The sequence below is a fragment of the Nematostella vectensis genome, chromosome 9, assembly GCF_932526225.1.
Source record: "Nematostella vectensis chromosome 9, jaNemVect1.1, whole genome shotgun sequence".
Classification (NCBI taxonomy): domain Eukaryota; kingdom Metazoa; phylum Cnidaria; class Anthozoa; order Actiniaria; family Edwardsiidae; genus Nematostella; species Nematostella vectensis.
The window spans coordinates 6,429,771-6,454,211 of record NC_064042.1 but is presented as its reverse complement, the minus strand read 5'-3'; the positions used below and the strand labels follow the sequence as shown (position 1 = coordinate 6,454,211).

Genomic DNA, 24,441 nt, shown 5'->3' with positions numbered 1-24,441 from the left:
GAAGTTTTCCGCGAACTTCCGCACACCAGTTGGCACCTAGCACTGTCATCCAGCTGTCGTTGGGCCCTTGCTTCTTCATTCCCTGGCGCTACCCGTTTCATGTACTAAACATGTCAAATGTTATTATCTTGATCTTAGTGTATCTTCTCCAAAACGCGCACGGAAAATGCCTCAACTCTAATTCCGACATTTACCAAGCTATGATATCTACAACCGTCGAACCTTCTCTTGAAAACATCACAAAGAAAGACAACTACTACAACATTTCGACAGCCTTGTTCCCACTGCCATCCCATTGGTCCGAACGGTCCCATGCTCTCTACATAAGGGTTTGGGTTCATTTTTTGAATGCGTCCAATACAGGCATTGACTTTTCGAAAACTTTGAAATTCACGTGGAGTGAATCGTGTATTTACGTCGTGATTGAACCGGTTGCTACGACCATTCTGTCACATGGGACAATCGTACTTCAACGAGCGACCGCTTCGCTTCATATAACGCTACCTCCATTTTGCAGCAAAGTTAACGAAGACGCTGTCAAAGAAAGAATGCTGAGTTTTATAACCAAGGTATGAAAATATCAAAATAAATTAAAATTTGTCGAAAAGAAAAAAAAAATTCCTTGGGGGGGGGGGACGTTTTCTTCATATGAGAACAAAGAGGGATTTTTTATGCCTTTGCAGTATCTTCACTGGACTTTTATTGTCGTATTTAGCTACGTACCAGAGTTATCTAGCTTGTGCTTTATAGTTTTGTCTACAAATAGCACGTCATTGAGAACCGAAATTGGACCTTCGGCCGTTGTGGGGGGATGCGTTCGCACCCTCGCACCCTCGCACCCCCTGCACCCCCCTCCCCCTGGCTTTGGGCCTGCATTTTGCGTGTTCTCTGAACATATTTTGGGGGGTCACTATTTCAACTCAACTTCCCGTTTGGTAGACTCGACTTCTTTATCGCGCACCTCTGCTTTCCTTATATTAGTTTATGTGTGTGCCGATGTTGTGTGTGTGTGTGTGGGTGGGGGATATGCGACGGAGATGTCTTTTTCATTACGGACTTTGCGCAAAAGTACAGACTTGCTCGCAGGCTAAAACATCCCTCGCATTAAAACAATGTCAATTAGCATTATATCTTTTGTTTAGCGAAAGTATTATTTTACCCCTCAAACATGGGGAGTAGATCGTTGTCTGTATCGGAATCATAGACGTGTTCATTAAACACGAGGTTCCGCTATAAAAGGGAAAGCTCCTCCCACCCCCGGGCTCAAAAACTATCAGTTATCAATCAGCCGTCGATGAGTCAACATGTCAGGACAATTGCAAAGTAGCCAATAAAAGGTTTGTTCTCACGGCAATCTACGATTGTGTTTGTGCAGAGCGGTTTTTTTTTGTCTTCTTAATACAATGCAGGGAAGTAGCCAATAGAGGGTTACTGTTCTAACGGCAATCAACAGATTCCATTGAGTTAACTGACAGCTCAGTGTTTGGACAGAGTGATATTTGTTTTCTCTTGCTACAAAGTAGCGAAGCAGCCCATTTATTAAGTCACTATTCTCACGGTAGTTGCCGATTTTCCAGCTACCGATTTTTCAAACTACTTCAGCACCTGGAGCAAGTCGGTAATTTTGCGCAAAGTCCGTAATGAAAAAGAAACTCTGTTTGTTCCCCGGTGCCCCACAACAACGGCACACTTGCACTGGGACTCCCACGAAAAATGTAAGCAAGCTTTTTTTCTTTGACGACATTTTTTTATTTTATGTATATGTTTGTGTATTAAAAAGGCCGAGGTCCGGTCCGCGTAAGTCCGTGAAGGTCCTGTCTTCATTTTACAGAGACCCGTTTTGGCAAGCAGTCCAACCTTTGCATAAATGTTGTCACTCTTCAAACGGATAAAAAAAAAGTTTTTCGCAGTTGTTAGAAGTAAACAACTTCAAAATGTTTCTGCCACATATCATTGTACAATGCTTGATCGAATCTTATTTACGACAACGTAAATAAGATTCACGTTAAACTGTACATAAATAGAAATATGGGCATATTTTCTTCTGTTTGTATATGCGCAAGCACGTAGTCTCTGATGCGCGGCTGATATGTGTGCCAAGAATCGCTGTAGAGTGTGGTTGGGCATCTCTACTAACCTATCCATTGACTCACTGAGTAAATTTTAATGGCCGGCATACTTAGTGCTTGCCGATGTTTCTTCCACCTTCTATACTTCAAATATGCCACAGCCAGTAAGTCTTTGATCGTTGAGCTATCGCCCCAGCACACTGGAGAACCATCACAAATTAAACTGACATGTGGAAAACACAAAAGATGGCATAGGTTAACACAAATGCTATTCAGCACCAAGAAGCTTTAGTATTTCGACAAGACTAGTATAGGAGATCGGAAAATCGCAAGTATGGTAGGCTATTTAGTAGCTGAGTACATCAAATCTGCTGCCAAGAACATTTTGAGATACACCCTACGTATTTGTATCAGCACCTTCTAATAATCCGTGATGTAGAGTTCCCTCCCTAAGCTACTCGAGTACGAGCTGTGCGCATTTTTCCCGCGCCCCTTTTTGAAAACAGTCCGCGTATGCTGTCTGGAGACAAAATAAAAAATGCGCTCTCTGTTGAAAAATGCCGTTGCTGCCGCTATTCTCATACCGAGTGTACAATTCGTCATAGACTGGAAAATGGTCTCAAACATATTTTAGTCAATATGTATTCTTAAGTGACAACAATTAATAGATTTCACGAAAAAAGTATGCTGTAAGTATGTTGTCGTAGCGCTTTATTTAAGATCTTGGATTGGCGGCCATCTTGGATTTTCCAACGATCAATATAGAGAGTGGCAATATTCTTTCAACGGTTTTAGTCAATATACGTCATAAAGGAACAAAATGAAGAGATCTCATGAGAAAAAGCTTCGTCACTTTCTTTTTAATAGCAATGATAATAGCAATGGCAATAACAATAATATGTATGTATATTTACCATTCCACTCGCAGTCAAGAACTGGATTACAGGAACATGTAGCACACCACACATTTAGATACTTAACAAACACAAATTGCTAGTCGTTGTAGGAGGCTGGGAGGAGCTGGATTGTCACGAGGTGTGTGTGTGTGTGTGTGGGGGGGGGTATAGTTCTTGAGTAAATAAGTTGCGTACAGTGTGGTCTATAGCTAGATTATATATATATATATGACAAAGCTTTAGTCTCGGGGAGACGCCATCACCCTTCCTGGCAATGCAGTTATGAGTGAGGCCACACCTCATGGCATTCTAGGGCCTAGATCCACTGCAGGTGGCGTACTTCCGGGGCTAAGAGGGAGGAGTTGGGGCTTACCCATTCCAATACAACAGCACTGGGGCTGGTGGGGGGAGCCCTTGCCATCTCCAACACAACACTGCTAGGGCATTGAGAGGAAGGTGGATAAGGCGCCCCAACACAACACTGCTAGGGCAGTGAGAGAGAGGTGGATTACCTGCCCCAACACAACACTGCTAGGGAATTGAGAGAGAGGTGGATTACCCGCCCCAACACGACACTGCTAGGGCAGTGAGAGAGAGGTGGATCAGCCGCCCCAACACGACATCAAAATGCTCCGGGCGAGGCTTGGCCGCAGCTGTTCTCCTCCAAATGCAAAGTCATATACAGCAATATTACCAACCAGTGTGGTTGGTATTCCCCAGCAAGATTATTACAAGTAAAAACGTATAACCATAGTAGGGTAACTCGAGCCAATTTAGCAAATTTTGTTGATAGTTAGGTTTCTGACGCTCAGCCAGCTCAACTGCTACCAGAATCTGTTAAGTGCATGCTTGACACACTGCCTCTGCTAAACATCGTGGCATTCTACAAAACGACAAGCCAGCACACTTCATATATACTGACAGTATATATTACTCACCACTACCACCGACGTGAAGTGAAGGTTCGTCAATGCTAACTGCAATTGCATCTTTTCCTCCACTAGCAAACGTGCCCTGATGTTGAGATGCTATAGCTCTGTCACACTAAGTGGCCTTGAGTCGTTTGCTTTTACCGAAGCGGTCGCCTCCAGCCATTGAAAACAGCTCCCCAAAAAAACGCGTCCGGCGGTGCGAAAATGATCGAAACTTAAAGGCCTACCGAAGATTCCTGCTTGAGTACTTTTTGCCATTGAAAACACGGCGAAAAACCCGCGAATCCAGTGTTGAGTCGAGTGAGATTTGCAGACCTCTCCCGGTTATTCAGTCCTTGGCACGTTTGCATCCTCTCTGAGAGGTCTGCAAATCTCGCTCGACTCAACACTGGATTCGCGGGTTTTTTGTCCCTCCCACCACACCCTTAGGGTAGCATGCAACTAGCTAGGTAAATATATTCCACCGTAAGGTGTGGCGGGTATCCCCCTGGGGGGCGGGGAGCTGTAGCCTGGAGGCATGGCTCCTCGGGTGCGCTTGGTTAGGCGGTTACCAAGCTATCCTATACGTAACCCCAAACTTATCAGTCGATGAGTTTAACTATTATAAGCGTTACCTCTGTCGGGCAAACGTTTTTGATTGGTCGAGCGGTGTGACGTCATCAACCTGCAGAAGCTTTTGGACGAGAATTCTTGCAGGCGCCCATTATCGAAAACACAGAAAAACATTCCAAAAACCCTGAGAAGTATTCTGAAAACCCGCTTACTGTGCGAGAAATCTATGCTTTCGACATGCCTGGAAAAAAGCTCCTCCGAAGGCGGTCCTTAGAGTAAAAAAACAAACAACGTTTGTCTGATGATGGGGAAGATCTATGGAATCAAAATCGAATCGTGTCGCCGAGAAAGAATAATTTCAGCATGGAATAGGACATGCTTTAAAAGCTTATTAGAGTACTTGAATTTTGGCCATCTGAGATGTGTCTGATAATACAAATGATGATCTAGATTGGGTATCTTGCTTTGAGAAAGTTTAGGAAAGACGTATGTTGACGGGAAACCGATCTGTGTTTTCGCTTTGACAAAGGAAAAGATCACTTCTCTATGGAACTAAAATTCCTTCAACTGCTTGAGAATTATAAAAAAGGCGTCATGTTATTTAGGGATATGCTCAAGAACTTGTTACTGACCCTTTTGAAATGTGTCTATCATAATTTGTTGAGTTAAGAAAGAAGAGAAAACACATGAAACATGTTCCACATCTAGACTGTAAAGCTGAACTGTATTTTGATACATTTGAAAGGTAAACTGTATGTTGAATTTGATTTGAAGAGATATTTATTTTTTGAAAAAAAATTATGAACTAAGTTGTTGAAGAATTTTTTTAAATACTTACAGTATTTAAAAATTTCTTATTGTATTACAGTACAAAGATTCCAAATAATTATTGTGTTCTTTGTGTTTTTGTTTGTAAAGATTAACATAACTTAATGGTTCCTGCAAAAAGTGAATCTAAAAATATTTTTTGGAAAAGATGCTCCACTGTAAGGTACATTAATTATCGTTTTAAGGTGACGGATCCTACTAAAAATTAAGATCATTGTTAGGAACATATTTAGTCTTAAAATGTCTCAAAAATAAGAAAACGGCCCAGCCCAAGAGAGCGTAAGATAAGAGAGGGACACTTTGGTATTACCCGCGCGCCATGTCGATTCCGAATCTGGCTATTTTTGGTAACCACCAAGATTTGGGAGCTCTTAGGATTTCCTAGGATACCCTAGATACTCCTGTATATTGGGAAATGGAATTTGGGAGTATCAAGGAAAATATGGGAGCCAAATGTACGCCTCTGATCATTTCCTAGGATATCCTAGGAACTTCCAAATCCTCAGCTATTCTCCTAGATTCTCCCAAAAGTTTGGAAACCCAGCGCTTGCTAAACTTCCGGATCTGGGAAAATGTGGGAGCCAAATGCACGCCTCTGATCATCTAGGAGTTCCTATTCTAGGAACTACTAAGGACACCACATGTCAGGTTGCTTGAGTTAAGATTACTCTCGATGATCTCTTTATTGATAAGCTGCAGATTTGTGGCACCAAGGTGATAGGCCACCACTGCAGATGATTTCTTTCGGGAGACTGTCATGACTTAACACTTGCTAGCGTCAAAATTGATGTTTGATTCATCGTCCATAAAGAGATACATTGGAATAGCTTTGTATCATAGGTTTCATCCACTCCATACCATGTTAGTTTCTTCAAGAGGATGCCGTGATCCACAGAGTCAAAAGCCTTTTTAAAATAAAGTCTAGATAAATATATATGGAGATAATGCGAAGAATTCAGAGCTAATAACAGCCTAGAGTAGCATTTGCTCATACAAATTTGGATCTTAGATTAGATTAGATCTTTTACTACTGAATCACAGCCTGGGCTACCTGTTGTTAGACGTGGAAAAGAACATTTCAAGACTGGACATTCCAAACTTTAAAAAAAAGAAAGCATCCGCTGGCCCTCTTTCGCTTTTGCTATTAGTTAGTATATTTGCGAATACACTCAGAAGACAAGGGGATATCCCAGATCCTACGCAGTTGAATACTCGAGGAAATGCGCGTTACGACCTCATGTCTTACCACCTGGGAAGACTTGCGGAAAACACGAATTTCCACCAGTAGATATTAGGAGAAGACATGCGAATACGAACAAAAGAGGGGTTACCAAAGGAGGGTTTTGAAGACTTGCGAATATGCGTCGGGGGGGGGGGGGGGGAAGGGGAAGATGAATTATGAATTATGGCTGTAAAAGGGTTGGGAATAATGGATTATTATAAAGTTTATCCAAATCTAATGCACCAGCAATAGCTTCTTTCTTGGCCACGCCCTTTTTTAACACAAATGAAAAGGATTAGAAGAATGAATTATATGAATAAATCCGATTATGAATTATTAAGAAAAATGATGACATGAATTTAATGAATTATCAAAATAAAATAAGCACAAGAAAGGGCTCCGGTCGACTTTATTGAAATATATATACTAATACATTCAGATTTCTATTTGTATCATAATCTTATTTACAAACATTGTGGTCATGAACAATGAATATTCCTATGCTACAATACGACCTAATACATTCACAAGTACAAAATCACTGACTCCCCTGGAGAGGGAGGGTGGGTAAAAGGGCTTGCGATAGAATTTGCTGACGTTGCGCTTGCTAGTAAAATACAGGCACCCACTCTCCCGTGATATTTATATTATGCTTTGACCAGGTGGTGACATGGGCACGCCACATTCTACCTGCGTAGCGGCGTTATTTGTCTCATGGGTTTATTTTTGTGCGTTGCGTTGCGCATTTTTTTCATAGCGTTACGTTTTTTTTTGCGGCCACAAATCAGAGACCCCAAATCCTAGTACCAGACTTCGCGCGACCTAAATTCCACAGCCCTAGTTTCGCGCTGCTTAAAACACAAACAAACCGCCGCTTCTCAGGCTGGCCACATTCCTGACCTGATCAGTCACAATTTAGCGGATGACCTACCAGAAACCACCTTGTATCACGTAATTTAGATTTATACTAGAAGTTTCTAATAGAAAGTGAATGCTCGGAGGACGGGACGAACATGTTTCAGCCGACTGGGAAGCCTGTGGTGTGGACGCGAAATTGCATCCACTATATGAAACTCGCGCATCCCCTAAACACCGCTGATCGATATGAAATCAATATACAAATCAGCCGACTGGGAAGCCTATGGTGTGGACACGAAAAATGGATTATATGAAACTCGCGCATGCGCTAAAAACACAGATCAGCATGAAATCAAAATACAAATAGCAATTAATACTATGTATCAATATTCACAATTAAATAAGCAGGAATGATGAATTATGGCTTGTATATAATTCATCTTGGGGAATATTCCAGATCTTACACTGTAGAATATTCGAGTAGACGCGGAGTCGACCTAATGTCTTAACACCGGGGAAGACTTGCGGAAAACATGAGTTTTCACCCGTGGATTATTAGGGGAAGACAGGTGGAAGACACGATCGCGCCGCGCTCCCTGTGTGCCCGATCTCCGCGACGCCCTGGGTCCCCGAGGATGGATGTATTCACCATTCACCTTTAAAAAGCCGATGTGCAAATGGAGTTTGATTTACCTGTTGAAGTTATAATCAGGCAAACCATGGCACCAACAAGGAATACCAGATTAATTGAACCCATCAAAGAAGATATTTCCTAAAGACTCTTGGGATCAACAGGGAGTAAATACGGCAGCTAAGTGTTTTACAGTAATTTGACATATCCTATAGAAATAGGGATGCTTGAACAGTTTAATTCCCTTATGAGTTGTTTAGGCTAAAAAGAGCCAGCCAAGCATGCTTAAATACGGTATACAATTATCAGTTAAAATAGGATCCTTGTCATCAGTACATAGTGTATTTCTGCCATTCTTGAATATGACGGGCGTATGTATATGTCAGCGCCATTGTGTATGCTGTACGTTCTTGAGAGATTGTACAAATTTTATAGCCAAATTCCAAATTGGAAGGGAACTCTCCAGAAACGAAGACGGGAGGTAATCGTCCTATCTTTTTTGGTATATAATATCGACCAATTGATAACCTTATTGTATAAAATTATATATGAATTGCAGTGTATAAACTGCAATTCCTTAGGGGGTGTTTAAGGATTTTTTCAATTCTGCTATCTCTTATGGTATAAAATTTTCGAGCAAATGCTATTCCTTTAGTTTTTTTTTCAGGTATTTTTTTAATGGACGCCCCCCCCCCCCCCCCCCCTTCATCTTTAAAACAAACGACAGGAATTTTTTCCGATTCTGCTATCTGTTAGGGTTAAAAAAGTCCTTCGGTCACACCCAATGTTCTATTTCTTACGGGTAAGAATTGCTGTTGACCAAACCCGAAGTGGTATCCCTGTTTCTAGAGTCTCCCCCGGGGTGGACGCAACTCCTTTTGCCATCCTAATATATCCACTAAATTGTCAGCATTAGCTATCGCGACTCCCCTGAAGGTTCGTGGGATAAGAACCAATGGAGTTTGCGTGGACCAACGTAGTTTGCTTGAGGCAAAGTGGGGAAGAACGGAGAGGAGAGAGGAGAAGACAGGGGGGGGGGGGGGGGGGTTGGAGAGGCAAGAGCAGTGGAAAGGACGCAAGAAACGATATGGGAATTTAGGCACGAACGCAATAAATGAAATTTGTTTGTAATATTTTATTATTATGTTTCAAACAACCGGGTTTAGGATTGATAACAAAAAGCGTGTGAAATACAAAAAACGTAAAATACCATTCGCAAAATAGTTCATGTTAGTAGTAAGCCAGTGTAACAGTTATTTTTTTGGGGGTTCTCTAACCACTTGTAACGGACTCTCTTATATGACGACTATGACCACTTAGCTGGGGGAGGTACCAGTTTGACTTCTTCGCTGTTACAACTGCTTCATACGGTGTGTACAAGACGGTTTACAAGTAGATTTTAAGATGAACTTAAGAATAATAATTTGGGGTATTCAAATTATTGTATTTGGGGAGGTACCAGTTTGACTTCTTCGCTGTTACAACTGCTTTATACTGTACGGTGTGTAAAGACGGTTTGCAAGTAGATCTTAATTTGGGGTATCATACCGCACCCCCTTTGTATCTTCCTAAGACGGCGAGCCCAAACGGGAAACCTTCACTGACACCCCGAAAAGCATTTAGTTTCGTTTGGATAAGGTTTCTAGCCTATGGGTGGCGACCTTCCAACGTAGGTGTGCCAGTGAGTTACCCTTGGACTGCCGTGACCTACGTAATAATTACATGGTTATTATTGACTACGGAGGTAACTCACTATTAACGGATCATTAACTCCCGGCACAAGTTGGCGGTAAATTGTCTAAAATGATAAAGTTATAAAAATAGCGAAATCCATCACCTTGCGTTAATTTCCCGCGTGACAAGTACTAGCGTATCCCCGACACCCTGCAATAATTGTCCCGCGTGACACCAGCCTATGAACTTCAAACTGTGCAAGGCGTGTTGTTTCGGGTCTACACAATAGGATACCTTGGATGGGATTCCAAAGACTACTACCCAGTATTCAGCCAATCCCATGTTAAGGCGTTAAAGATATTTGTGATACTGAGTAGCAATAGAAACAATTCGAGGGTTTCGTTTAGAACGGTCGTGTTTATCCAGATTGTTTCTGATATTTTACAGCGTGATGATAGCGATGATACCATGATAGACAGCATCGGGAATCTTGGTGGATTTCTCCAGTTCAGTGTGGTTGGTAACATGCGGTTACACGGTAACAGATGGACCAATTGTGATATGCACCTCACGCGTTTGTAGCATTGTAGGGTAACAAAAATCTATGGGGATATGTATAATACGAGTTCCTGTAAACGAGGTTTTTTCAGCTATCGCGCTGGTATTATCTTTGTACGCGATTGCAAGGGTCGGTGGGACTATCTTACGCTCGAGTGGTATTTCTATCCTTTAATCACACAGATCCGCGATATAAGCATCTTATGCGCTAATAACTCTACTGCCTACCCGTTGACCACATGGATCCGCGATATGAGCATCTTATGCGCTAGTAACTCTACTGCCTACCCGTTGATCACATGGATCCGCAATATGAGCATCTTATGCGCTATAACTCTACTGCCTAACCGTTGATCACATGGATCCGCGATATGAGCATCATATGCGCTAGTAACTCTGCCTACCCTTTGATCTCATGGATCCGCGATATGAGCATCTTATGCGCTAGTGACTCTACTGCCTACCCGTTGATGACATGGATCCGCGATATGAGCATCTTATGCGCTAGTGACTCTACTGCCTACCCGCTGATAACATGGATCTGTGGTTTTAGCTCTGTGCAACTCCTGGTACTCACTCCCTCTTATGTCTGTGCCTACTCCCCTCTCGTCCCTACCACCAGGCCTGGCCGCAATGCGTGTCCCAGGATGCATTGGGGCGTACTGCGCATTCTCGCTGTGTTGTGTCGTCGCCTGTAAAGATTGGTACACTTCATGTGGTAAACCTCGATTTCTTGTGTTCTCATAACCTGGCTCGCCTTGATCACCTGTGTCGTTCCTTGCTCTCCTCGCGGGTGGATTCTGTCTACTCATTCTAGTGCTATCGACGCTATCGTACTGGCGGTTGCCTGGCACATGCCGATCACGTGATGCATGTCTATTCATAGCTTCATACTGCGTGACATTGCCCTCTTGCGTTACATCCTTGTATTGCGTAACATTGCTCCCTTGCGTTACATCTTCGTATTGCGTGACGATTCTACGGTTGGGTGGTTGTGTTTGTGTGTTGTTCATTGGTTCGTATTGTGGAATGGGGTCAGGGGTGGGTCCCCTAATTTCCGATGGGGCGACCTCATTATCTACCATCTCTGGTATTACATGTTGGTCTTGGTTGACGTTTTCTTGCATCGCCACATTCTTAAGAGCAAGCATAAATTATGTTTAAAGTGTTTTCACCCTCAAAACGCTCACTACTCGTACATAACTCAGTATATTTGTTAGGAAAAGTTTTACCTGGAATCCAGAGTAGCCTGGGTTATCAGGTTCAGCACTGTGGGAGAAAGGTACTGGAATTCAAGATCAAGAATATAAAGCGCTGTTATTTAACGAGTATTTATACCTTTCTCTCTTTGCTGTTAGACCTGTGAAAGAAAAAGTATCATCTTTAAAGTAAATCTTTTAAGTTATTGTAGCAGAAGTTTAACATATCTAACCGACTTACATGCCCTCTTCAGCACCGCGATGTAGACAAACAGACAAATGATGACCAAGAACAAGATGGCGACCAGCACAGTGAGACCAACAATGGTTGAATTCTGATCATTTACCTCGACAGCTGGAACAAAAGAAGGAACGTCGATGTTACGACTTCACCAGAACATGTACCTGTACCTGTACATGTACTGATGATCACATGACTAACACGCTTATCTGTGGGGGTGGTACTGATGATCACGTGACTAATACACGTACCTGTGGGGGTGGTCCTGATGGTCACGTGACTAGCACACGTACCTGTGGGGGTGGTCCTGATGTACACCGTGTCACGCCTCGTGTCTCCCCGCACCGACACGGTGACCTCCACCTCGTACAGAGTGTCAGGCTCAAGATCATCCAATACGCACGACAGCGAGGCTGAACTACTAGAGCCTGATGACGTCACCCAGTCACGTGACGCTCCAGCTAGAGGTCTAGCGCGCATCGTACATTGCGCATTACGAGTTGCGTTTGACCACGTGACTTTGAGGCTGCTGGATGCCGGCATGACGTCACTTAGCTGTGGTAACGACTCCGCTATAGAAGATAATGTAGACAGTGGTGTAGCTAGTAAAGCTAGCAAAGTAGGCGAGGCTAGTGAAGCTGGTGAAGCTAGTGTAGCAGTGTCATTACGTCCATGTCGTTATGTCGGACTAAACATAGTGCGCGCGCCCATGTCGTTATGTTGTTATGTTGCTAGTGTGCACTAATAACACAACACGCCAATAGAGTAACGTTGTCACACAATCTTCTCTCTCGGTTGTGTACAGTGTGTCGTATGCGCTAGCCAACTGTAGTGTAACAACACGCCAATAGAGTAAAGTTGTCTCGCAATCTTCTCTCTCGGTTGTGTACAGTGTGTCGTATGCGCTAGCCAACTGTAGTGTAACACAACACGCCAATAGAGTAACGTTGTCAGGCAATACTCTAGAGGGTGGCTATGTTCAGTGTGTGATTACTTGTATCTGCGCTAGCCACACAAAACGCAAATAAACATCGTCACGCTATCTTGTTACTGTGAAAATGCACTGTGTGTAAGTACCTGCGCTAGCCGCCTGTAGTGTGATGGTGGATCCGTTAATGCCGTATCTCCCAAGGCTTCCCGTCATCGCGACGTTCTGTAGCGGTTCCAAAGCTTTATCGCGCGACGTCGGCTCGTTAAATGAGAGTTCAAAGTCAACGATCACACTGCCTTTCCTAGAAACAACAAAAACAGGAATCGCAAAAGACGAAACCACAGAGCTGCGTCTCTGAATTTTGAGGAATATTGTACACTTGTTTAAAAAAAAAAAAAAAGAAAAACGGGCTTTTTTTATAATTTGCTAGACCTTCCATGGGCGATCAAAAAAAGTCTGAGTTGCAAATCATGATCTAAATAGAAGAACAAACATGCGCACGAATAAAAAAAACAATTTTTTTATAAACTGTGGTTAAAGTCGCTAGTAAGATAATAACGCACTTCACATTACAAGTGAAGTTTCCTAAAAAAATATATACAAATCTGCATTCGTATGAGCATGCGCTTGCTCCCCCGCCCCTCCCTCCCCTATTCTTCAACAAGTTCATTTTGTTTTCGTTGTCAAGGCTCTACCTCAAGTCTAACACTTTGCTCCTTACGAATATCGGCATGTTCTCATAAGCCTTGTCGATCTGTGGATACAAGAAGAACTCAGTTACTAACACTTTAATACAGCAACTTACTTATCAAGGAAAGTCACAAAAGATTGCCCTGTTACAAAATTATGAAAAGTAAGGTGCTAGAAGACGGCTTCCTACCCCTATTTGATATGATTGATATGATTTTTATTTCGTAATCAATTTACTGAACAATGCCCATTGATTTATGCTAAAACAAAAACGGATGGCGTTTTGGATTATAAATGTGACCGTACCTTCTACCAAAGAAAATTGGGAAAGGAAAACCAAAACCACATGATATACACGGATAGAACACCACGGACAAATAGACGACTTACCGCCTGACGGATTTCCGCTGTTATGTTCTTGTAGCTCTCGGTGGCCGAGTTTGCGTAACCCTCCCGCCATGCAATCCCTGACAACTTAAAGGAGCCCACAAACACCATGTCAACCTCATCTGGACAAACAAGATATCGAGAGAGATGTTAACCGACAGCAATAAGGTGTAACATGTGCATTGAATGCTATTCTAAAACGGGGCTCGAAATATTGGCGGCACGATACAGAAACATTGGGGGGCACAGAGTCCCTACCTATAATTTTCAAAAGTATTATCCCAAGTGCCCCACTCCCTGCTAGGACCCTGTGAAATATTTTTATTTTAATTCGGGGAAATCAACATTTTGTTGTAAAAAGTCATCCTTGCTACATCATTGTAACCGTTTGTATCTTTTGTTGATTTATACGTCACACACGATATCTGCTTACTAGAACAGCGTACGGTCATGGGGAATCATAGAAAGATATAAAAAGAGCGAACAGACCCGTACCCAGGATTTTTCTTTGGGGGGGGGGGGGGGGTGCGAAATCCTAAAAAGTGGACCTAATTTTTCAGGTGGGGGGGGGGGGGGGGGGGGTTGGGGGAGGGGATTGATAAAAATCTAGCACCTCTATTGAGAAACGAAAGTGGACCTTCGGCTTGCACCCTCCCCCTCCCCCCTGGGTACGGACCTGGCGAATGTTACCTATCTTCTTGCACTGAGGTCTAGACCAACCAAGTTTACACTCGCACTCGAACGAGGTACGCCTGTCTGCGCATGCGCCATTTTTGTCACAAGAATCAGAAGATATGCATTTGCCATCATTGCTGCAGAAGTCGGATGGACACAGCGCTAAAAAAAATTTAATTAAAAATACAAATGAAACTAATTTAAAATGCTATTTAGTGCTAACGGTGCTTAAGGGTATGAATGCACTCTCTGAGCCCCTCCCTAAATAATTCTCCTCCCTAGCTACTCCCCTCCCTAGCTACACCCCTCCCTAGCTACACCCCTCCCTAGCTACACCCCTCCCTAGCTACACCCCTCCCTAGCTACTCCCCTCCCTAGTTACTCCCCTCCCTAGCTATTCCCCTCCCTAGCTACACCCCTCCCTAGCTACTCCCCTCCATAGCTACACCCCTCCATAGCTACACCCCTCCCTAGCTACTCCCCTCCCTAGCTACACCCCTCCCTAGCTACTCCCCTCCCTAGCTACTCCCCTCCCTAGCTACACCCTCCATAGCTACTCCCCTCCCTAGCTACACCCCTCCCTAGCTACTCCCCTCCATAGCTACACCCCTCCCTAGCTACTCCCCTCCATAGCTACTCCCCTCACTAGCTACACCCCTCCCTAGCTACACCCCTCCCAAGCTACTCCCTTCCCTAGCTACTCCCCTCCCTAGCTATTCCCCTCCATAGCTACTCCCCTCCATAGCTACACCCCTCCCTAGCTACTCCCCTCCATAGCTACACCCCTCTCTAGCTACTACCCTACCTAGCTACTCCCCTCCCTAGCTACTCCCCTCCCTAGCTACACCCTCCCTAGCTACGCCCCCTTCCTAGCTACTCCCCTTCATAGCTACTCCCCTCCATAGCTACACCCCTCCCTAGCTACTTCCCTCCATAGCTACTCCCCTCCATAGCTACTCCCTCCCTAGCTACTCCCCTTCCTAGCTACACCCTTCCATAGCTACACCCCTCCCTAGCTACTCCCCTCCCTAGTTACTCCCCTCCCTAGCTATTCCCCTCCCTAGCTACACCCCTCCCTAGCTACTCCCCTCCATAGCTACACCCCTCCCTATCTACTCCCCTCCCTAGCTACTCCCCTCCCTAGCTACTCCCCTCCCTAGCTTCTCCCCTCCATAGCTACTCCCCTCCATAGCTACACCCCTCCCTAGCTACTCCCCTCCCTAGCTACACCCCTCCCTAGCTACTCCCCTCCCTAGCTACTCCCCTCCCTAGCTACACCCTCCATAGCTACTCCCCTCCCTAGCTACACCCCTCCCTAGCTACTCCCCTCCATAGCTACACCCCTCCCTAGCTACTCCCCTCCCTCCCTACTCCCTAGCTACTCCCCTCCCTAGCTACACCCCTCCCTAGCTACACCCCTCCCAAGCTACTCCCTTCCCTAGCTACTCGCCTCCCTAGCTACTCCCCTCCATAGCTACTCCCCTCCCTAGCTACACCCCTCCCTAGCTACTCCCCTCCCTAGCTACACCCCTCTCTAGCTACTACCCTACCTAGCTACTCCCCTCCCTAGCTTCTCCCCTCCCTAGCTACACCCTCCCTAGCTACGCCCCCTTCCTAGCTACTCCCCTTCCTAGCTACTCCCCTCCATAGCTACACCCCTCCCTAGCTACTTCCCTCCATAGCTACTCCCCTCCCTAGCTACTCCCCTCCATAGCTACTCCCTCCCTAGCTACTCCCCTTCCTAGCTACACCCTTCCATAGCTACACCCCTCCATAGCTACTCCCCTCCCTAGCTACTCCCCTCCCTAGCTACTCCCTCCCTAGCTACTCCCTTCCCTAGCTACCCCCCTCCCTAGCTACTCCCTCCCTAGCTACTCCCTTCCCTAGCTACTCCCCTCCCTAGCTACTCCCTTCCCTAGCTACTCCCCTCCCTAGCTACTCCCCTCCCTAGCTACTCCCCTCCCTAGCTACTCCCCTCCCTAGCTACACCCCTCCCAAGCTACTCCCCTCCCTGGCTACTCCCCTCCATAGCTACACCCCTCCCTAGCTACACCCCTCCCTAGCTACTCCCCTCCATAGCTACACCCCTCCCTTGCTACTCCCCTCCCTAGCTACACCCCTCTCTAGCTACTACCCTACCGAGCTACTTCCCTCCCTAGCTACTCCCCTCCCTAGCTACTCCCTCCCTAGCTACTCCCCTCCATAGCTACTCCCTCCCTAGCTACTCCCCTTCCTAGCTACACCCCTCCATAGCTACTCCCCTCCCTAGCTACTCCCTCCCTAGCTACTCCCCTCCCTAGCTACTTCTCTCCCTAGCTACTCCTCTCCCTAGCTACTCCCCTCCCTAGCTACTCCCCTCCCTAGCTACTCCCCTTCCTAGCTACTCCCCTCCCTAGCTACTTCCCTCTCTAGCTACTCCCCTCCCTAGAAACTCACCTCCCTAGCTACACCCCTTCATAGCTACACCCCCTCCATAGCTTCTCCCCTCCATAGCTACTTCCCTCCCTAGCTACTTCCCTCCCTAGCTACTCCCCTCCCTAGCTACTCCCCTCCCTAGCTACTTCCCTCTCTAGCTACTCCCCTCCCTAGAAACTCACCTCCCTAGCTACACCCCTTCATAGCTACACCCCTCCATAGCTTCTCCCCTCCATAGCTACTCCCCTCCCTAGCTACTCCCCTCCCTAGCTACACCCCTCCATAGCTACACCCCTCCATAGCTACTTTCCTCCCTAGCTACACCCCTTCATAGCTACACCCCTCCCTAGCTACTCCTCTCCCTAGCTACTCCTCTCCCTAGCTACTCCCCTCCCTAGCTACTCCCCTCCCTAGCTACTCCCCTCCCTAGCTACTCCCCTCCCTAGCTACTTCCCTCTCTAGCTACTCCCCTCCCTAGAAACTCACCTCCCTAGCTACTCCCCTCCCTAGCTACTCCCCTCCCTAGCTACTCCCCTCCCTAGCTACTCCCCTCCCTAGCTACTCCCCTCCATAGCTACACCCTTCTCTAGCTACTACCCTCCCTAGCTACGCCCCCTCCAAAGCTACTCCCATCCATAGCTACCACCCCTCCATAGCTACTCCCCTCCCTAGCTACTTCCCTCCCTAGCTACTCCCCTCCCTAGCTACTCCCCTCCCTAGCTACTCCCCTTCCTAGCTACTCCCCTCCATAGCTACACCCCTCTCTAGCTACTACCCTACCTAGCTACTCCTCTCCCTAGCTACTCCCCTCCCTAGCTACACCCTCCCTAGCTACGCCCCCTTCCTAGCTACTCCCCTTCATAGCTACTCCCCTCCATAGCTACACCCCTCCCTAGCTACTTCCCTCCATAGCTACTCCCCTCCATAGCTACTCCCTCCCTAGCTACTCCCCTTCCTAGCTACACCCTTCCATAGCTACACCCCTCCCTAGCTACTCCCCTCCCTAGTTACTCCCCTCCCTAGCTATTCCCCTCCCTAGCTACACCCCTCCCTAGCTACTCCCCTCCATAGCTACACCCCTCCCTATCTACTCCCCTCCCTAGCTACTCCCCTCCCTAGCTACTCCCCTCCCTAGCTTCTCCCCTCCATAGCTACTCCCCTCCATAGCTACACCCCTCCCTAGCTACTCCCCTCCCTAGCTACACCCCTCCCTAGCTACTCCCCTCCCTAGCTACTCCCCTCCCTAGCTACACCCTCCATAGCTACTCCCCTCCCTAGCTACACCCTTCCCTAGCTACTCTTCTCCATAGCTACACCCCTCCCTAGCTACTCCCCTCCCTCCCTACTCCCTAGCTACTCCCCTCCCTAGCTACACCCCTCCCTAGCTACACCCCTCCCAAGCTACTCCCTTCCCTAGCTACTCGCCTCCCTAGCTACTCCCCTCCATAGCTACTCCCCTCCCTAGCTACACCCCTCCCTAGCTACTCCCCTCCCTAGCTACACCCCTCTCTAGCTACTACCCTACCTAGCTACTCCCCTCCCTAGCTTCTCCCCTCCCTAGCTACACCCTCCCTAGCTACGCCCCCTTCCTAGCTACTCCCCTTCCTAGCTACTCCCCTCCATAGCTACACCCCTCCCTAGCTACTTCCCTCCATAGCTACTCCCCTCCCTAGCTACTCCCCTCCATAGCTACTCCCTCCCTAGCTACTCCCCTTCCTAGCTACACCCTTCCATAGCTACACCCCTCCATAGCTACTCCCCTCCCTAGCTACTCCCCTCCCTAGCTACTCCCTCCCTAGCTACTCCCTTCCCTAGCTACCCCCCTCCCTAGCTACTCCCTCCCTAGCTACTCCCTTCCCTAGCTACTCCCCTCCCTAGCTACTCCCTTCCCTAGCTACTCCCCTCCCTAGCTACTCCCCTCCCTAGCTACTCCCCTCCCTAGCTACTCCCCTCCCTAGCTACACCCCTCCCAAGCTACTCCCCTCCCTGGCTACTCCCCTCCATAGCTACACCCCTCCCTAGCTACACCCCTCCCTAGCTACTCCCCTCCATAGCTACACCCCTCCCTTGCTACTCCCCTCCCTAGCTACACCCCTCTCTAGCTACTACCCTACCGAGCTCCTTCCCTCCCTAGCTACTCCCCTCCCTAGCTACTCCCTCCCTAGCTACTCCCCTCCATAGCTACTCCCTCTCTAGCTACTCCCCTTCCTAGCTACACCCCTCCATAGCTACTCCCCTCCCTAGCTACTCCCTCCCTAGCTACTCCCCTCCCTAGCTACTCCTCTCCCTAGCTACTCCTCTCCCTAGCTACTCCCCTCCCTAGCTACTCCCCTCCCTAGCTACTCCCCTTCCTAGCTACTCCCCTCCCTAGCTACTTCCCTCTCTAGCTACTCCCCTCCCTAGAAACTCACCTCCCTAGCTACACCCCTTCATAGCTACACCCCCTCCATAGCTTCTCCCCTCCATAGCTACTCCCCTCCCTAGCTACTCCCCTCCCTAGCTACTCCCCTCCCTAGCTACTCCCCTCCCTAGCTACTTCCCTCTCTAGCTACTCCCCTCCCTAGAAACTCACCTTCCTAGCTACACCCCTTCATAGCTACACCCCTCCATAGCTTCTCCCCTCCATAGCTACTCCCCTCCCTAGCTACTCCCCTCCCTAGCTACACCCCTCCATAGCTACACCCCTCCATAGCTACTCCCCTCCCTAGCTACACCCCTTCATAGCTACACCCCTCCCTAGCTACTCCTCTCCCTAGCTACTCCTCTCCCTAGCTACTCCCCTCCCTAGCTACTCCCCTCCCTAGCTACTCCCCTCCCTAGCTACTCCCCTCCCTAGCTACTTCCCTCTCTAGCTACTCCCCTCCCTAGAAACTCACCTCCCTAGCTACTCCCCTCCCTAGCTACTCCCCTCCCTAGCTACTCCCCTCCCTAGCTACTCCCCTCCCTAGCTACTCCCCTCCATAGCTACACCCTTCTCTAGCTACTACCCTCCCTAGCTACGCCCCCTCCAAAGCTACTCCCATCCATAGCTACCACCCCTCTATAGCTACTCCCCTCCCTAGCTACTTCCCTCCCTAGCTACTCCCCTCCCTAGCTACTCCCCTCCCTAGCTACTCCCCTTCCTAGCTACTCCCCTCCATAGCTACACCCTTCTCTAGCTACTACCCTCCCTAGCTACGCCCCCTCCAAAGCTACTCCCATCCATAGCTACCACCCCTCCATAGCTACTCCCCTCCCTAGCTACTTCCCTCCCTAGCTACTCCCCTCCCTAGCTACTCCCCTCCATAGCTACTCCCTCCCTAGCTACTCCCTTCCATAGCTACTCCCCTCCTTAGCTACTCCCCTCCCTAGCTATACCCCTGACTAGCTACAACCCTCCCTAACTACTCCCATGCTTACCGGGTACGTGAAGCTCGAGTGTTACCGAGGCTTTGGCGTCTGGCGCCGCGCCATTTGCCGCTACGCACTCGTACACGCCCATGTTATCAGCTGAAGCCTTGAGCTCAAGCGTGTTGCCACCTCCGATCCTCCGTCGGTTCTTAGTCCAGTACACGTCCGGTGCTGGATTTCCAGTGGCTTGACATGTTAGGCGAACTGTGGCGTTTTCTTTGAAAATCATGTTTCTAAAGCTAGTTGTAATGTTGGGAGGTACTGAACCGATAGCTTTAGAAAGAAAAAAAAGGAGTTAGTATTTATCCGGTAAAAAAATTCAATCAAATGCTGTCGAGAGAAGAAAAAGTGAACCTGAGTGTGGCAGTAGTATCAGAAGGGTGGTTTACAATAAACTTTACAGGGGAAAAGAACATAAGCTCTTGATCAAATGATTAAATTTTACTTACAATTGACTTGAATGTTGACGGTTTTGGTGGCAAGGGCGGCACACTCGCGCGCGTGCTCGGTCACGCAATGGTACAATCCCCCATCTGCAAGCGTGACCGGGGCGAATTTCCGGGTACCTCCTACCGGGTATTTGGCTTGTCCGACTTTTCTCCATGAGACTGTCTTGTTGATGCCGGCGTCACACTCTAACGTCACGTTTGAACCTTCCGTTACGATTTGGGCGATTTGAGAAGAGGCCATGACGTCTGAAAAACAGGTTATGGACACTATCTTGAATTCTTGCGCCTCTTATTATTTTACAAAATGTTTTCCAAAACCAATACTTTCTCACGTGTGCAAACGATGCAGACAAACGATGTGGGAAATTTTCTGCGTGTGATTCTTTTTTTCCATTTCATTCCAAGGAAAAAAAAAAGAGATTACACCGCCTAGCCTTTAAACAAGGAGTTTAGTTTATGCCAAAATCCAATCGAATTGAAATAGTGTCTCTATGGCTCAAATTTAGTTCAAGCTAAGAATGAGCATATTATTGGGGCCCCACTCTTCTTGAAACCTATGAAATTAATTCAAATCTTTCTATTTAATACATACTAACCTGGCACATTGACGACTACCGTAGCATTGGGCAACTTAATCCCCCTCACAAAGGGATGGCAGCGGTATGCCTTGTTGCCCGGTTCGGTGAGGGTGACGCGGAAGTCGCCGGTCAAACTAGTCATCTGCTCCATACCAGATGTTTCTAGAATGTACTGCTCCACAGACAGCGCCGTGCTTGCACATTTCAGCTCCATGACGTCCCATAGACACGTGGTTGGTGACTTCACGTTAAGGCTCGTGTTGGGCGCTGGGAGTCCTGATAATAAACAAAATCAAGCTCTGCAACTGATTCTGACACGTATTGGGATTATTCCGGCTTTTGACATGACTCGTTTCTCAAAACACCCGAGAATTCTCGGGCACAAAAACGATTTATTCTTTAAATTTGAAAAGCTGTCTAATTTCAATAAACTTTATGGTATCTAAATGTGTTGAAATATAGTCAAACATCGTATTTTACCACAAAGATTCATGTAAAGGATGATTATCTTATAGATTTATAGATTTTGATCTTCCCCGAACTACTCGGGCCCGAAATTCACATGGCTTTTAAATATTAAGAAAGTTCTCGGAACCACACAGTCACCCGACACTTTTCGGGTAACTTTCTGGCTTAAGCAAAACTTCGAAAATAGCCCTATTGAGCGTAATCATTTGAAATAGGAACCAAGAGAAGTTCAAACTGTTCTAAAACATGGAAGCGGTTCTCAAAAAGGAAAACATTCGAAATTTTGGGCAAAAATGCAAAATTCGGGCCCGAGAATTCTCGGGTGTGTTTCGAGAAACGGGCGCCAGTATCGAGACAGTATCACTTTCAGGGACTCAAAACCGTCTTTAGCTGACTAAGACTGCAGGGACGTAGCAGGGGTTTGGGAATTGGGGGCATGTGCCCCCAATATTTAAAAATACAATACATTTTTTGGTGTATTGTATTCATTGTTCTGATACGAGATCACGACAGTTTGGGCTTTTTGATTCTACCAATATTTAAAGAATATATATAAGGAAATGAACAGTAGGAGCGTGACTGTGCCCCCCCCCCCCAATATTTTGTTAAGGTTTCTGTATTGCTCCCCTCAATCTTACATGGCATGCCACGGCTCTGGACTATGGCGAATCACTCGTTTCTAGAATTCCTCGAACCTATTCGTTCAACTTCGTTCCCAGGGCACTATTTCTTTTCTGTCATTTGGGTCGGCGGGAAATGGCCCTGGGATCGGCCACTGCGTTCTAAAGGGCGAATGTATGCAAATTTTGCAGCGTAAACTTCAAAATAAACATCGAAAAAGAAGAGCCGCAGATCGACTGTTGAAAACAGTGTTTTGTACACTTTCACTTTTTGAGAATATGTAGCCAATAACTTGATGATAAAAATAACACTTTAAACAAAACTTTCAAAGGTCGTGCCTACATACCAGTAACCATGACAACAGCATGCTTGGTAACCGCTGGGCACTCGCTGGCTCCTTCCCTGGCGGTACAGGTGTACCAGGCCTGGTCTGCCGCGGATACGGGGGAGAATGTGACCACGCCTCCACCCCACGCCTGGCTACTGCCTTGCTTAGTGATGGTGATGTTGATGGCACCGTCACCTGATGCCGAGCAGTTCAGAGTGGCCATTGAGCCGTTGGCGACGAGGATAGAAGCTGGAAAATCAGTGATGCTGACTGGCTCTATGGGATAGAAAATAATCAATCATCTGAGATCCTGAGAGATTTAAACCTTGAATGGAATACAGATTGAATAATTTGATCTGATATCCATTAGGTAACGTTAATATATTCATGCATTTTAATTATCTAGAAAAAAGAGATTCATATTCGTATTCATATGAGACAATCCACTTTGCTATCTTCTAACGCCCTTGAATAAGCCGTCCAGTATAAGTAGTAAAGTAAGTATATCGGGTGGATCCCAGTCCCCCGGCCGCGCGGTCGTGGCGCATTCTGATTGGTTGTTGGGAATGGCGCGCTGTGATTGGTCCGAATATATCGGGCGGAAGTGACGTCACGGGTGGACTTTGGACTTGGGCCTCTGACCTTTGGACTTTAGGGGGAGGGGTGGTGATTGGTTGGAATATATCGGGCGGAAGTGACGTCACGGATGGATTTTGGACTTGGGCCCTTGACCTATGAACTTTGGCGTGGGGAGGGGGAGGCTGATGATTGGTGGAATTTGATAGGGCGGAAGTGACGTAAACAGTCCACACCATATTTAGAGTAAAATCTATTTTATTAAAAGAAACAACATGGATACATAAAAAGTACGTTATTTATCAAGTATCTATGGTAGTGTTCTTAGCGTTCCCATAGAATGTTAGAAAAGTCAATGGCAGGTACTTCGAGTTCGCGTCTGCCTTCTACGTGGATGATTAGCCTTAGGTCATTATGACTTGGTGAAGGTGTTGGGTTACCTGTGGTAGCAGACTGTTCTTGGGGTGGTGTTGGGTTACCTGTGGTGGTGGTGGTAGTAGTAGAAGCAGTAGTCTGATTTTGGGAGGGGGGTGGTTGCGATGAGCTACTCCTGTTATTCTCGGCTTCAGCGGCTTGTACAAAAGTGTATAGTTCTTCCCTGTGCCGCAACATGTACCGGAAGTAGGCAAAGGATTGTAGAGAAGCAAAGACGCGTAGTGCCAGTGAGCCTGTTTGCATACCGTTCAGTCGTCGTAGGTTCATTCTTCGAATGACATTCAGGATGCGTTCGGAGATGTTGAGGGAGAGGGGGTTGCTTTTTACCAGTGGGAGCGCTTGTTCTAGAGCTCTTATTAGGACTCTGTAGCAATCATCGAGAGACCGTTCTAGGGGTTGAGCTGGAGGGTTGAGTTGGATGACTGGTAGAGGAGGATGAGGGGTGGGAGGTGTGGGGGCGTCTCGATTGACTTCTTCTTCTTCTTCATCGCTTTCATCATCGAGGTCGGAGAGCATGTTCGTATCGCTGTCGTCACTTTCGTAGTTGATGTTGTTGATGTTTCGGTGATGAGCATGATGATTAGGATTCCAAGCGAGTGGGTCTCGTTCGTACTCATCTCGTAGTGAGTGTCCTACGGGGGGAGGTGGTGGGGGGTTGTCGTTATCGTATTGGTTATCGGATTCCCAGTCCCAGTTTTCGTTATCGTAGTAGTACCAGGCAAGGCATGCTCGCCGATGGGCCTGCACGTAGTCTGGTGGGGGAGGTGTGTTTCGATGAGTGAGCGATTCTCGAAGATTACGCATGTACTCGTCGCGCCCCAATTCGTAGATTTCTCGT

At 46.9% G+C, this 24,441-nt stretch overlaps 1 protein-coding gene across 1 annotated transcript; it reads left to right on the top strand.

Annotated features, from left to right (window-relative positions):
* The first annotated feature begins 16 nt into the window (after positions 1-16).
* Positions 17-10,313, top strand: LOC125572448. The gene is made up of 2 exons (XM_048732957.1): positions 17-569; positions 10,110-10,313. Exons 1-2 carry the CDS (start codon positions 111-113, stop codon positions 10,242-10,244), a joined length of 594 nt encoding a protein of 197 aa, XP_048588914.1. The 5' UTR covers positions 17-110; the 3' UTR covers positions 10,245-10,313.
* The last annotated feature ends 14,128 nt before the right edge of the window (positions 10,314-24,441 follow it).

Bases quoted from the DNA above. Each gene is read 5' to 3' on its own strand.
- LOC125572448 (XM_048732957.1), top strand. From the start codon at position 111: ATGTCAAATGTTATTATCTTGATCTTAGTGTATCTTCTCCAAAACGCG. The intron at 570-10,109 runs GTATGAAAATAT...GATATTTTACAG, and splicing joins TGCTGAGTTTTATAACCAAG to CGTGATGATAGCGATGATAC.